The following is a 16,059-nucleotide window of genomic DNA, read 5'->3' as shown; positions in this document are numbered from 1 at the left end:
GCAGGCTGTAACCCTGTTAACTATTTTTTGGGATACATATCCAAACCAATGTCCAAAGGCTTTAAGTACAGTTACCATATACATCGTGTTTATCATTTGTAAAATAGTTTTACAACATTGTTTATCAATTCATAAAAGACTTTTCAATATTAACTTTTGGGTAAAGTGCAAAATGGTAGCATTTCATAACATAAGAATACATCAGTACTAGGCTTCTGCTGAATAAAACCACATTTGCATTATTTCCTGTGTCATACTATGTCAATATCACATTCACAACTTCGATATTTTAGACAATTTTGATAGCTTTTTTTTTTAGATTTGTCCCTAACAGAACCTCTATAGTGGAGTTGGTTGAATTCTATATAGTCATGTGCATAACAGAATGAACATATATACCAAACAGACCTTACAAGACATCAAGTAATGGCTTTATGGCTTTATCTCCTACCGAAGCCATAGGGCTTCAATGACCGGTCAAGGTTGGCCGTTCCCAGTCCTATGACATGGGAAGCTTGGCATCAATGTGAAACAGAAGCATGCATGTATGAAACAGTTATCCATTTCTGTAAGTCATAGTAAGTGACCATTAACACACACAGGAAATATAAGTGATAACATCGAACATCTCAATGTACATATATGCACACCGGACATACAAATATACATACACACACATATATTATATGTACATTAATATTTGTAAGGACCACACATAGCTTTAGAGCTTTCAAATTCTAGGAATTTCCTGCTAATTGTGTATATTATATTTAAAAGACCTACAGATTCAAAACCCATTTTATATTACTTTACACAAGAATAACCTTTGTCCCCTTAAACGTTTTTTTTTTTTTTTTTTTTTACAGAAATTTTATTTTTTAAGCTATGAATGCAAGAAATTATCAAAATATATACAAACCCTATATATATGAAAAAGGAATCTCTGTTGATATTAGGTCAACAGACGCGCACTTCATAGAAATAGAAATATCTAGTGGCAAAGGATTTGCTTTGACATTTTGTGATCTTCACTTGATTGTTTAAAGGGGTTGTAAATGGTAAAGTAATAATATACAATATTAGAATGTCGTGGGTAGCCATCCCCTAGGAAGGTAACATAATTTGCATTTTATATATTGTAAATATCTTTTTTTTTTGCCATGTGTTGTGTTGTGTTGCATACTGCTGCAGAAGTGTGTGCATTGTGGGACAGGATAACAAATAAGAAATCATTTCCCAGACATGAAATTTTACATGCAACTGATGGGATGGGTGTTAAGGTGCCCATAAACCTTAAAGGGGTACTCCGCTGCTCAGCATTTGGAACAAAATGTTCCGAACGCTGGAGCCGGCGCAGGGAGCTTGTGACATCATAGCCCCGCCCCCTTATGATGACATGCCACACACCCTAAATGCAAGTCTATGGGAGGGTGTGTGGCGGCTGTCACGCCCCCTCCCATAGACTTGCATTGAGGGGGCGGGGTGTTACATCACAAGGGGTGGGGTGTGACATCACAAGCTCCCAGCAGCAGCTCCAGCGTATGGAACAGTTTGTTCCAAATGCTGAGCAGCGGAGTACCCCTTTAAGCACCTTTTAAAAAAGCACTTAAGAAAAAAAATTTCACCTCCTGCATCAGAGCGGTGAGGATACATGGTCAACCAGCTTGCCTTCTTACCAGGCGGCTCTGTTTTCCCAGTAATTTACCAGCACTGGTTCCAGTTGCTCTAAACTGACCAGTTGATTTACATTTCAGATGCTGTGTGGACTGGAAGTCACTTTCTCACTATGGGAGTTTCATAATGTTATATTGAGAAAATGACTGCTGGCCCAAGCAGCAGTGCTTACTTAAGTTGGCCATACAAATTAGATGCATGGTGGCTGAATCCAACAATATCGGCGTGACCTGTTGACTATTTAATGTGTGTGGATGCCTCCCCGATTCCCAAATGGCACATGCTGGGGGAGGGAAGGCTCAGGCAGTTGGATTACAGCAACTTTAATCTTTTGTACTGAAGGAGATAAGCCACCAGAGGAGCAATATGGCAGTGGCTTTCTTCACTTTTCCTATGCAGGCCACATGTCAAACATGTATGTGTATGATGCAATTGGGGGAGAGGAACAAGCCTTCTCTGGTAGTAGCTTATGTCCTGTGAGAACAAAGGATTTGGCCTATTGAAAACCAACATTCCCAGCACTTCATTTGCCTCATATCTGCCATTGGGGGATAGTCAGGACATTGATATACACAGTTGGCTGGTCTGGTTCTGCCTAAATTGTCGGGTTTGGCTTCATCTTATGTGTAAGGGAACCCTTACCCAGTTAGGATTTCTGCTGTGCTACAGGCCTCATTCAGTGCCTAAAGGTAACCCTGTTATAGAGACATTAGTCTGATAAAATTAAATGTAAAACGTGATCATTTTATACTGGATAGAGAGCAATTCCGAATTACATTTCTTGCAAAAAATGTGTTTTGTTTTTCTTGTGGGAATGTATAACCTTAAATTCTTACCTCTATGACATATTAAGTATATTGTTGTACAGCAATATAGTAAATAGAAATGTTATGTGTCCTCTAATATACATTGTATATACAGTATATACCTGTAAAAGTATTATTTTAAATCACTAATAATATGTCCTACGTTTCTGGCAATGATTGTGGGGTCCCCAAACTTAGATTAGGGTCAGCTTGCTTCTACACTTTATAGCAGTTACACATAGCAAAACATTGTTTGTGTAATAGCAGAACATTCTGGCTTCATAACATGGAAGTTTCACAAATTAAATTACATAATTTTAATGACTGGCAATGTTTTGCTCTCTATTTTTTCTTTTTTTTTCTTTGCCAGGAGTTGTATAAGCCAGTTTTATTGATCAAAGGATAATTGGAATGTTTCAGACTTCTTTATAAAATTGATGATATAGAAACATGGAATAATATCACTGCTGTTGTGATATAGAGTGCATCCAAGAAGAAAAGGATTATGGACCCTGTGCTAGACATTATATAAAATACTATGCTATTCCTTTATGCGATCGGCAATTTGGTCCTTGGCATTTTGCCTTGCCCTATAACGAAAGGGAAGAGGAATTATGCCTTCGTGTCTTCGGAATGTTGGACACAAACATTGACTGACAAAGACAAATATAAACTTTTAAAGAGAAAATCACTTTGGTTTCATTACAGAAAACAAGATCTCCCACAGTAAAAAAATAAAGAAGTGAGCGGCTGCACAGTACGGTATACATGTTAGATTCACAGCTCTACTCTGGTCCTCATGGTATTAATGTAAACAAGAAATACAGTGATAGGCACAGGACTAAGACAGACAGTGCTTGCAAGTTCAAAAAGGCATCAAACACTTGTATTCTCCTAAGCATGCAGTCAGCATTACAGTCATAGAAATCTAGAAAAGAAGTCTACGGATCCTAGTCAGCGTCCATGTGAGGATCCACACCAAGCTCCAGACCCTTGTTCCCTTTTTAGAAAATTATTGCTAAGAGACCTGCAGGGTAAATCGGACTTCTAGACAGCACTGTAGCTTCATTTCATGGAGAACTCTCCACAATGCCGGGGAAAAGGATGGTGGTGGATCAGGAATTCTGAATCATAGAAGCTAAACGCTGCAGGTCCCATTAGCAAGGAGAGATAAGGGAAGGCGAGAAGGAAGAGGGACAAGAAAACAATATACAGAACAGATGGAAACACGCTAGGGTTTCTCCACATGCATCTCATGACATATTCCAAGCTCCCAGATGTCACGCAGTGTGTGACAAAATTCACATTGTGGACTTGAAATCTGCATATGAACTCTGTCACTTTACATCTCCTTATACCGTTATGGGAGAGGAGCTCCTATTTACACATACTGTTAACCCTTGTAAGACTATGACAAGCCTTCAGTTAATCATTGAGCACTGGAACCTTGTTTTGTTGTTTAGTAAACATGTATAGGGCACAAACAATATCCCTATCTACTCATCCAAGGATTACAGCTGCTCAGCAAAGAGAACCCCGAAACGGGCAGGTCTTGTAAATGTTGCCTCTGCTGAAACCAAGCAGCGGTGATAGGTTTAGTCCAGGTAACGTAGTGTGAGGCTTAGGACCCAAGTTCATAAAAGGGAAATTAGAAGTTGAGGTTTGTGTTCTCCGGAATGTACATATGTATGCAATTGTGTCTATGCATCTGCAACTGTGGTTATGTCTGTCAGTAAAGGTTTTGTGTTATACTTATGTATTTTTAAATTGTATTTGTGTCATCCAGTTGTGTGCTTTTGAGGTCAAGAAGTCCATAGATGGTCTAGTTTTTGTAGCTGAAAATATGTTTGGCTAGAGAAGAAGTCTACTTCGTTGGCCACAGTTACTTTTTAAACATGTCCTGTAGAGGACCTGGGAGGTACTTGAGTACAGTATCCAAAATGCTTTCTTCTTCCTCTTCATCATCATCACCACAACCTGCTGGAATGGCTTTCTTTGGACGAGTCAAACTACCTTCACAGGGTTGTTCCATAGCTGCCTTCTCTTCAGCTTCTTTTTCCTCTTTCTTTTTCAAGCCATACTGTAATTAGAAATGAGAGTGTGTCAAATAGGCTATATATAACTATTATGCATTTCTTAATTATTAACTGTGTATGGTTGAGCTGTAGCTCTGTCAATTGGAGGGGATGGGATGTCGGCACCTCACCAATCTGAGATGAATGACTTATCTTAAGGATAAGTCATAAATAAATGTTACCTGGAAAACCACTTTAATACTTACATATGTCTAATATATACAAAATATACATCTATCTAAAGAAAATGTCAAGTATGTGTGTGACTATTCATGTACAGTATTTAGTAATTTGATGCCATACAGGGTTTCTGTGTTAGTTCTTCATCACATAGAGACATCTCTCCAAGCCCTTTAGACTTCTATCTACATGTAATCATATCACATCAGAAAATGGCTCTCACATACACTTTAAAGGGGTACTCCACTGCCCCATCGTTCAGAACATTTTGTTCTGAATGCTTGGAACAGGCGTCGGAGGTCGTGACGTCACCGCCACGCCCCCTCAATGCAAGTCTATGGGAGGGGGCGTGCCGGGCCACCACGCCCCCACCTTAGACTTGCATTGAGGGGACGTGATGTCATGACACTGTCTCCCACACCCAGTGTTCCAAATGAATGCCGGGTGCTACACAGAGATCGTGGGGGTCCCATCGGCGGGGCTCCCCACGATCAGACATCTTATCCCCTATCCTTTGGATAGGGGTATAAGCCATCTAGGAGCGGAGTACTCCTTTAACATACCAAAGGACCTTCTATATAATTTTACAGTGAGTTTCCTTTAAGATTGGTGTAAAGAACGAGATATGCTTGTGTGTAGCTCTCCAGGTTTACATGGCACAAAGTTAAAATACAGATTTAGAATCCAGCTCGGTCAAAACTGAACATGGGATGTGCAGGTCCCATGTTACACGTAGAGACAAGATCAATATATAGCAGAATAAAAACCCATAACACATGGTGATCTCCAGGCCCCTTTTTACACTAGAAAGATAGAATATCACTTATAACATCTATTAAAGGGGTACTTCGTTGCTTAGACATCTTATCCCCTTTCCAAAGTATAGGGGATAAGATGCCTGACCGCGGGAGTCCTGCCGCTTTGGACCCCCGTGATCTTGCATGCGGCACCCCGTTTGTAATCAGTCCCTGGAGCGTGTTCGCTCTGGGTCTGATTACGGGCGACCACAGGGCGGGCGGCGTGTGACGTCACGCTCCGCCCCTCAATGCAAGCCTATGGGAGGGGGCGTGATAGCTGTCATGCCCCCTCCCGTAGGCATGCATTGAGGGGCGGAGCGTGACGTCACATGGGGGCGCAGGCGTGACGTCACACGCTGCCCGCCCTGTGGTCGCCCGTAATCAGACCCGGGGCGAACACGCTACGGGGACTTATTACAAACGGGGTGCCGCGTGCAAGATCACGGGGGTCCCCAGCGGCGGGACTCCCGCGGTCAGGCATCTTATCCCCTATCCTTTGGATAGGGGATAAGATGTCTAAGCACCGGAGTACCCCTTTATAGTTGAGCTGAAAGCAGAGCTGGACTGAGGTTTCCTGGGCCCACCAGAAGAACTGGTTTCAATAACCATTCCTCATTATATTGAACATGTACAAGTTTAGTTGCATATAAAAAAAAGACCTGTCACTATTTCACTAAATACTTGAATTTGCTATTAAATATCACGTTTGGATCTTGGAATCCGTTAGGGTCCTCTGTCATTACTCTGTACAGCTTGGTTCCTGTTATTCCTCCTGAATATATATTAATAAAATGAAAATTGGGTGTTACCATTTCATTTGTCAGAGGGGTGTGTCCCTACAAAGTCTGCCACTAACAGCATGGAAGGACAGTGTCACACACCCAATTGTTAACACCCATTTGTCAATTAATACATTTAGGTGTAAGGGCACAATCCATTGAGAAAGAAACATGGACCGCAAGGTCTGTACATGGACCACAATGCAACCAGCCTTCCTATGTTGGGATTTAAAAAAATTTACCATTTGTTCAGTGGTAGCACATAAATATTTCTTAATTAGTAGAGGTAAATGGGAAAAAGATTTGGGGGTTTTCACAGAAACTCAATAGGAACAAATATTAAATAGTCCACTGACTGCATCGGTTAGTCAACCACATAAAATAATGCAGTTTAAAGGGGTACTCTGGCCCTAAGACATCTCATCCCCTATCCAAGGGATAGCGGATAAGATGTCTGATGGCAGGGGGTCCCGCCGCTGGGGACCCCACAATCTCTCATGCAGGCACCCACCTGTGGCAGCTGCACAGAGCGATGTTTGCTCCGTGTCTATAGGGTCACGACTATGGGGCCAGAGTTTACGGGGCGTGACGTCACGCCTCATCCCCTCAATAAGTCTATGGGAGGGGGGTGGTGTGATGTCACAAGGGGGCGGCCGTCAAGCCCGCTCCCATAGACTTGCATTGAGGGGGCATGGCCGTGATGTCACGAGCCTCCGGCCCTGCACCCGATGCTCTAAATGAATGCCAGGAGCAGCAGGGAGATGGCAGGGGACCCCCCGCAATCAGACATCTTATCCCCTATCCTTTGGCACAAATTTACCAAAAAAGGCATTAAGAATTGGTAGACTTTTTAAGTTAGGAGAATGTTTATGTAAAGTAAATGATTTCGGTAGCAACAAACAATTAATTATGTTTGTCTAATATGTCATTGCCATTACTTTTAATAAAAAAATATGTTTTTGTATTTTAGAAACATTTTTGGACACAAGATGAGCAGAAAATTCCTACTAAATTCCAAACAAACTCCAAGCCAGTAGTCATGTTAATCCCAGCATCTACATAGACATTAAACTACTGTACAAAACACTGCAGACGTATTTGGAACCATCAATCAAACCCATTCCAAGAAATGTAATTTCTACTTCCACCACACTGCAAACAGAAGGCGATGGAGAGATTTCTCTCTTTTATGAAGAATATTCTTTATTTATCTGATATGGTGGAATTGAGAAGGCCTATTTATTGTCTGTCTCCCTCATCTTCCTGACAGGATATTAAAGATCTATGTCCTTCTGCCCACCTTGTGATTAGATGGAACATCTGCGGAGGGTATGAGCCGCCTGAGGGAGATGATAGAGATATTACCGGGATTTCTAATATTAAGTGATTTCTTGATAACTCTGAACTTTCTTTAATGTCTTCAGTGATAACATACATTCAGTCTCTCATGGTCACAGAAGAGAGCGAAAAGTAAGTTGCTTGCTTTCAAGTTTGTTTAATCTCGTTCCTGAAAATTTACTGATACCACTTCTATAAAAGAAATAAGAGGAAAGCCTCCATGCTATTTATAAATAAGTTACAATAAAGGAGTAGAATGTTTCCTTTCACGGGTGTTACTTTATTAGGATAATGAGATGTATCTGATTTGGCATTATCTTACACACAATTTTGACAAGCACACACAATCAGATATGCAATGAAAGATTATTGACTGGAAAGAATTATATGCAATTCAATGCCAAGAAAAGATAAGCTGGCAGACACAGCAAATACTGCTTGTCACCTAGCATCTATTATGGAATATGAGAAACTCTATTTCATCAGCCTTACAATGACAAAGAAGACCTTAGATGAGTAGAGAAATAAAGTTCATCTAGAACCAATTTATCATCTGACATATGTTGAAACTTAAAGGGAAACTCTGGTACTTAATATCTTATCCCCTATCCACAGGATAGGGGATACGTGTCTGATCATGGGGAGTCTGACTGCTTGGACCCCCAACAATCTCCTGCCCAATCCCCCAGCTCTACTAATGCACACCATAATGAACACCCTTCTGTAAACAGAGTGGAGCCGACAACCACACAGAGCGGTGATTGACACACCCTGTCCATGCGTCTCTATGGGAGAGTAGGAAATACATGATGGAGATAAATGGGGGATGGTGGTGCGGGACCCAGAGGTCGTACTCCCCATGATCAGACACTTATAGATAGGGAATAAGTACTGGAGATCCCATTTAAGGAGCGACTCTGACAGTTACCTGATGGGATTTGTGCTGCATCTTAGATGGTAAGTCACCAGTATGTGAAATCATCTATGATCAGAGGGATTTATGGATATTACAAGGAATTAAGTTCATTGGCATTTTCTTAATCAAAAATAGTTTAATAAAATAATATAACAATGGCTCAAATGTGTCTACAAGTACAGATGAGGCAAAAATATGACCTTCTTGAACTTAAAGGACAACTGCAGCCATAACAACTTATCCCCTATCCTTATAGGGGATAAGTGTTTGATTGCCGGGAGTCCAACCACTGGGACCCCCAGTGATCTCCCAAATGAGCCCTGGCATTGCCACTCTGTGCGAGCGGCTAATGCGCATGGTGTCAACCTCACTGAGGTCGGTGGTACGCCCCCTCCCCATACAGCTCTATGGGAGAGGCGGGGAGGCACGAACGCTGCCTCCCCGCCTCTCCCATTGAACCACATGGAGGAGGCATGTCGGCCACGGCGTCATGCTGCGGCCAACACACTTCCTGCACGGGAGAGCCGGGGCCCGTGCAGGAGATCGTGGGGGCTTCCAGTGGTCAGAACCCCCGCGATCAAACACTTATGCCCTATCTTGCGGATAAGGGATAAGTTGTTAGGGCTGCATATTTCCTTTAAAGGAGTTATGCAGTATCTCCTGTGGATAGGGGGATACATGTCTGATCACGGGGGGTCCGATTGCTGGGACCCCCCCATGATCTTCCATACGGTGCCCCACTCTCCTCATGAATGGAGGCATATCGACCACTGCATGAAGTGTGGCCAAAATGCCCCCTCCATGCATCTCTATGGTAGAGCTGGAGATACAGTGTTCGGGTATCCCATAGAGTTGCATGGAGGGGGCGGGTCAGCCACAGCTTTGTGCCCTGGTCGACACACTGCATTGATGCAGAGAGCCAGGGCACCAGGTGGAAGACCGTGGGGGGTCCTAGCACTTATCTCCTATTCACAGGACTGGACTACCTCTTTAAAGTAAACAGGTCATATTAAAGGGAATGTCTAAGAACATTCTATTCTTGTTGTTATGGCTGGGATTGTTTATAAATTATATGTCATAATCACCTACCCCAGACCCTGCAAATCTAAGTCTGATATTATCTGGCACCTTGCTATTCACTACTACTTCCTGCTTCTGAGATCAGTGGTCTCGGTAGGAACTGACTACTGTAGTGGTGTATCTGTTTAGTCAGAGATTGGCCAACTCATCCCGAAAGTAGGAAGTAGCAGTGGTGAGCAGGTGACCAGTTGAAGTCAGACTGGGATCTGTTGGGGGTTCGGGGTAGGAAAGTATGATTTATTTTTTATTTTTACAACAAGCCACTTTAAATAGGCTTCCATACCTGCTGGCAGCATGTTATAGAATAGGAGCTGACCCAGTTTACACAGTTTAATTTATAGTTTGTAAGTAATTTAATTTAACTTGCAATCTATCCCTTTGAATCTCTTTCTTTTTGCTTTTCCTGATCTTACGAGTTCTGTTGGTCTAACATAGACTGTTAGCCTTGTTAACAAGCATATAATGATAGCAGTCAATCACTGAGCAAGTCTCCACCTACTGAATTCATAAGCCCAGAAGCAAGGATGTAAACTAATATATTCTCAATGAATGTATTAGAAACTATAACCTATCTGCTCTGCTGTTCTTGCTTTATAATATGCTCCATGCAGACAAAGCAGCGTATTTAACATGACCGAGTAGAAACTGTAAAAACATACTCTTTATCTATGTAAAAGTTCATGCAATGATGTTATATGTGGACATAGCAATACAATAACTTGGAAATACTATAAAGCTAGGCTTATGTTAGAAAAAAGTGACCCATGATAGTCTGATAATATAGGGAACATAAAATATTGATGACATCACCTAGATATATACTGTGGTCACTACTTAATAAACAGTGAGATTTTAAAGTTTTTCTGACCTCTGCTATTAGGGAAAAGATTTGACTGTACACGGACAATGTATATTAGACAGGATCTATCAATATGAATACATACACATTCAGGATCAAAAAAGAGATTCTCCAAGATCATAAAATAATTGAGCAATAGACAGAAAATGTGATAAAATATCAAAAGATCACTTCCTCCTTTGAGAAATCATCCTCTGTTCCAGTGCAGCTGCTTTGGTCGCAGTGATGGCATGCCCATTTACCACCATGCCTGCTTTAGCCATTAATTGGCCTTACAAGTCCTGTGCCATATACTGCTGTGACTAGCTGCCATGTGTGTATATGGATGGGCAGGTAAACGCTGGGGTGAAATATATAAAAAAAAACATTTGGCATCACCAGATCGGTGGCAGTTAGGCAAGGGGGATTTATTGGGTAAGTAATAGGTATTTTATTACATTTCCTCCATCTTCTAATTTTGTATATGATCTTTGAAAGCCCCTTCAAATAACTTTTGCAGCTGGGAAAAGATGGTGGTTCATCAAAATAAACTCATTATTTGTTGTAAATGTATTATATTAACCAAGGAAAATTAAAACAAAACTGCCTATTTAATCTAGAGAAATTCCTTCTCAGTATCACAACTGGGAGTCATTCCAATGCAATCCTTCCTTATTAAAAATTAGGTAATATGCAGGAAGCAAAATTCTATGTAAGGACCCTTTACTTCTTCAGTTACATGGTTAGTCAGTTAAACAGACAACCACTGTAGTAAAGGTAGCTGACTAGTAATACGACTTTGTGGTCAACATTATTGGCACCTTTTGCATGTGTTTTTGCATACAGAGAGGTCTTGGGAAATACAAAAGGGTTAAAAAAAACTTTTGCATGTACTGTCCACAGAGGAATGATGCTTTGGTCACATGACACTCCTAGCCAATCACTGCAGGAGAAAATCCCTAGTCCAAACATCTTTATCCAAGGAAAAGGGGAGGACCCAAACCTGTTAGAACCAGTTAGGTCCTGCCTTTTGCCAGAACCACATGTCTGTCAGCTACTGCGCAGAAAACAACTTTAAAGTTAGTCTGGGCCTGGCTTTTGCAAGTGACACGTGTGCCTCTGCTCTGCTTTGGTCTTAGATTCGCTACTGCTAGGCTTCTTGTAGCTGTCCACACTGTGAGGATATCGTCTTATAAGTTTCAGGAAGACTTCCCTGGATGCACCTTTGTCATGTCACAGAATCCACCGCAAATTAAGGAACGGGAAGTCTCTGTTTCCACCTTCCACCACAGTAAATCAACCAGCAGTTTAGATTAAGAACTAGATGTGGTAGGCCTCAGGGGTAGGGGTAGTGTAGTCAGGGTGTTGTTTCAGTATATCAAGGGTTAAGGTTAACCCTGTTGATCGTGACACCAGGCTGAGGGCTAGTATGCTGAGGTAATTCTCCGGCCTATCGCCGCCCTTCCCAGTAACGATAGGTGCATGCATAAAATGACTGAAGGTCCACAAGGTAGTTGAACTGGAACTTGGATAAACTTTACTTAAAGACTTGCGGTACATCCAATGAACAGTAACAGTCTCATTAATACAGTCTCCATACACAGTTGTTGCGGCCCTTGACTTTTGATATAAGTCTCAGAATTTAGGGTAATTTGCGAAAATCCGTTCGGATTTAGGGGTTAGATATGGTCCCGTGATCTTGCAGAGTGCTTAGGGATTGATTACACACACAGTTTTGTAAAGATCAGCCGTCGCCGCAAGGCTCGGGCCTAACTCACTGATGACAGCAGAGCAAATCCTTCCCTGTCAACAGCCCACGAGGAAAAAGAGACAGGGGCAGGGCCGTTTTGGATTGGTCCAAGTCAGCTGTCACTCACAGTTACATAGCCTGATGGGTAAACACCTGACTTCCTCCAAAGGCCCTTGAACTACAAACCATAGAGTCTTTGGAACGCATCATGTGACCCGCAGGTCCTGCGACGCTAACTAGGTAAGTACACTTACTATATAAATATATACATATAAAATTTGAATAATTTTAATTACAAAAGGGGTGACAAGGGACTAGCTAAGGATGAGGACCTCACCTACACCTAGGGACTCTGACTTTGGGGACCTCACCAAAAGGCAACAGATGCAATCCGGTGCCGGGACACCAAATAGAGAACCAGTGAACATTAATCTCTGCATCTACATCTGCCATTAAATGTACATGAGCAAAGGAAGCACCTAACTCTAAATTCAGTAAAGCTGCTGAAAAAGCAATAATTTAAGGGTAAGTGACCAAATATCCATTCTCCAAGACGTTCAGTAAAGTTTAAAGTTGTTTCATGGAATTCTTATATCCAGAGGTCTCATTCCTGTACTTTGCATGCAAAAAAAAAATAAAAAAATAAAAAAAAAAACACTGACAAAAGGTTGAGGGCCACAGGAGAACATTAGGTACGTTACCGGTCTGTGTAATACATGAGGGACTGCTACATCCAACATAACCCTCATCATGCCCCAGTGGTGACCACAATGTGTTATCAAGAAGTTTGCTACTCTTGGAACTGCCTAAAACCTTCATGGACATGACAGAAAGAGGACAATTGTTAAGGGAACTCCATAAATGTTTATTTGAAATGTGGCAAAGAAACCACATACACCATTCAAAGAACTGAATGTTTCAGTTGAGCATATTGTGGCATGTATTAAAATATTCTAAGGCTATAGAGTTAGTAATATCTCCTTTTTTTTTCAATATTGTCCTTTTATACGAAAAAAATCAAGGGTGCTGACAATTTTGACCACAACTGTCTATACACCCAAACTACAGTGAAATGGCCCTTTTGCTTCTGCAATGACTCTGAATTTAAGAAGATGGGTTAACATCCGCCTGTTTAGGTGGAAGTGAAAGGGTTACAACAATATGGTGTAAAGTAAAAGACAGGAAGCAGCTCTGGAACTAATCAATTATTAAGCGAACAAGCCCAGCGCACAGCCTGCTAACTCCTCACACAACACTGAACATTATAATAAAAAATAGGTGCATCAGCAGAAATAAACAAAGCATAATGTAGGAGGGGGGAAAAGACTTTGATGGAAAGAGCTGTCGCAGGGGTCCATCCTTTTCAGGCTAAATGTATGTTAGGAGTAAACAGGTTGTAAATATTGCATCGCTACGACATACACATGAGAGAGGACCAGGAGACATATGAACATTAAAATGCTAAACCATTAGTCCTGACGTATGGACAAAAACTATATCTGATGTTCCAGCTCACTGCTCCCATTCTCATCTCTGTCTGAAAGAGTTCAGAGGCCTCTATCTATCAGACAGCAGGTTCAGAGAGGTGGAGATTGATGGATTGCTTCTACTTTCTACCCTCATATTACACAGAGGCACAAGCCTAATTTTAATAGGAGCATAAGGGCTTCAACCGAAATCTATTGACAGATATCTTGACTTGTATGGTGCATTTGATAACAAGACTGTCACATGCAGCTGTCTAATCTAATGTACAGAAATGTGGTTTGCATTTATCTGGCATCATTAAGCATCTTCTGACCATAGGATGATAACACTGCTTGAAAGAGTAAAAAAGATTTCAGAATGTACTGTATAACCTTCTTATATATAAAGGGGATGAGCCCACAAAAATCACAGAAACAAGCTACAGTAATAGGTTTTGGGTGATTGGAGGGCCCCAACATTAGGGTACAAGGCACCAAAGATTGTAATAAAATAAGAAACAGGATTTTATACTACTAACAGTTTAAAAATGACATTCATAGCAATGTTTTGGCCTATGGAGCTTTTGTCAAGCCATAAGAAACAGAAACACATAGGAGAAAGACTGATGACTTAAAGGCTGCATGGGGCCGAAACATTCCAGATATGGATGTAATGTTTCATCTATGTGTAATGGAGTAAAGGATAAAATTTTATACTACTATTTTTTAAATCTGCACATCTGGTGATATGGTGGAAGATCAACTCCAAGTTAAGCACGGGGGATGCTTGTGGTGTTGTAGACTTAGGGCTCTATTAGATCTCGTAGATTGGTGCTCGTTATAAGGCTCAAGCACCGTGCAGGGAGGGTGACATGAACAATCACTAGATCATTAATGCAGGCCTTTACTATTATCACTTATCTGTCGCACATCCCCTATTACACAGGGACATGTGTGGCCGATGGCTGATGATTCTTTGTCAGCTGATCATTGGCCCTATTACACAGGGAAATGGTAGCCTGTTTGGCTTATAATCATCCAGTGTAATGGGGCCTTAGCAATAACCTTCTGACCCCATCATCAGACAATAATACAATGGGTGACATTTATTAATTTGTGCCAGTGGTGCAAATCCTCAAATATGTCACTCATTTTTGCCAAGAAATTGGGACTTTTGTGGATTGTTGCCTCTTGTTGCAGGGGGTGGGGGGCATTCAGGGGGTACACCTTGCTCACACGTGGCTTATAGCTGGTGTATATTTCTGCGCTGGGTGCAATTGTAGCCATGAAGCTGCTGAATTTACTAAGAGCCGTGCACCTCTGGTAAAATATGCTTAACTAAAAATGGGCAGAGCTTTACACAGGTACTAAAACACAGCAGATGTTAAAGGGGTATTCTGAGCAAAAACATCTTATCCCCTATCGAAAGGATAGGGGATAAGATGTCTGATCGCGGGGGCCCACGCTGGGACCCCCCGCGATCTCCCTGCAGCAGCCCGCATTCTATGCGTAGCTGCATCTGAAGTTTCGGAAACCTCCGGGCTTCCGAGATGGGGACGTGATGTCACGCCACGCCCCCTCCATTCATGTCTATGGGAGGGGGCGTTGTGGCCGTTATGCCCCCTCCCATAGAAATTAATGGAGGGGGCGTGGTGTGATGTCACGTCCCCGTCTTGGAAGCCCAGAGGTTTCCGAAACTTCAGAAGCAGCTACGCATAGAATGCGTTGGGCCCCCCATGATCAGACATCATTTCGATAGGGGATAAAATGTTTTTGCCTGAAATACCCCTTTAAATCTCCCCCAAAGTCTTCATTGATATGAGTGATCGACAGTCCTTCAATAACAACCAGGACAAGTGCTGTGCTCAAATCTGGTTGTATTCCCGCCATGAGATGACCAGGTTTCAACATTTCTGACAAGCTTCAATTTTACATTTACTTATTTATAATTTTTTGGGGCTTTTTACACATCCATACCCTTCACACCATATATACTTCAGCCAGTAGCTGGGTAAATTGCATTTCATTTATATGTATTAAACATTAAAAATGATGTATAATAAAAAAAAGTCATAACTATTGTTACCTTTATCCGGTAAAGGCTTTTGAAACACTGGAATTATTTGGCTTATACAAACTAGTCAGCAATGCCTAACAATGCTGGTAGATGAACACAAATACTTACAAAATGTTCACAGCCCTGATAAAATCCCATACAACAGGAATCCAATTCAATGTATTCATGTCTGCTCGCTCTGTTTGTCCAGTTTTAATACAACTTTACCCTTTTTTTCTTTATCCACTGGTAGCGATCTATTAATATGAATTCTATTCCCCAGCCTACTTCTTAAATGTCATCT

At 41.5% G+C, this 16,059-nt stretch overlaps 1 protein-coding gene across 6 annotated transcripts in view; it reads right to left on the bottom strand.

Moving 5' to 3' along the window:
• Positions 1-287: 287 nt before the first annotated feature.
• The window catches only part of CPLX2 (complexin 2), a 171,716-nt gene continuing 155,944 nt past the window's right edge, over positions 288-16,059 (bottom strand). For all 6 annotated transcript variants that reach the window (XM_056574977.1, XM_056574972.1, XM_056574974.1 and 3 more), the window contains one exon: positions 288-4,560. In XM_056574977.1, coding sequence (XP_056430952.1) covers positions 4,363-4,560 — 198 coding nt within the window. In that variant the 3' untranslated portion in view covers positions 288-4,362. The remainder of the gene's footprint in view (positions 4,561-16,059) is intronic.

The sequence above is a fragment of the Hyla sarda genome, chromosome 4 (genome assembly GCF_029499605.1).
Source record: "Hyla sarda isolate aHylSar1 chromosome 4, aHylSar1.hap1, whole genome shotgun sequence".
Classification (NCBI taxonomy): Eukaryota; Metazoa; Chordata; class Amphibia; order Anura; family Hylidae; genus Hyla; species Hyla sarda.
Note: the sequence above shows the minus strand (reverse complement) of the source record. Positions and strands in the feature narration are given on the sequence as shown.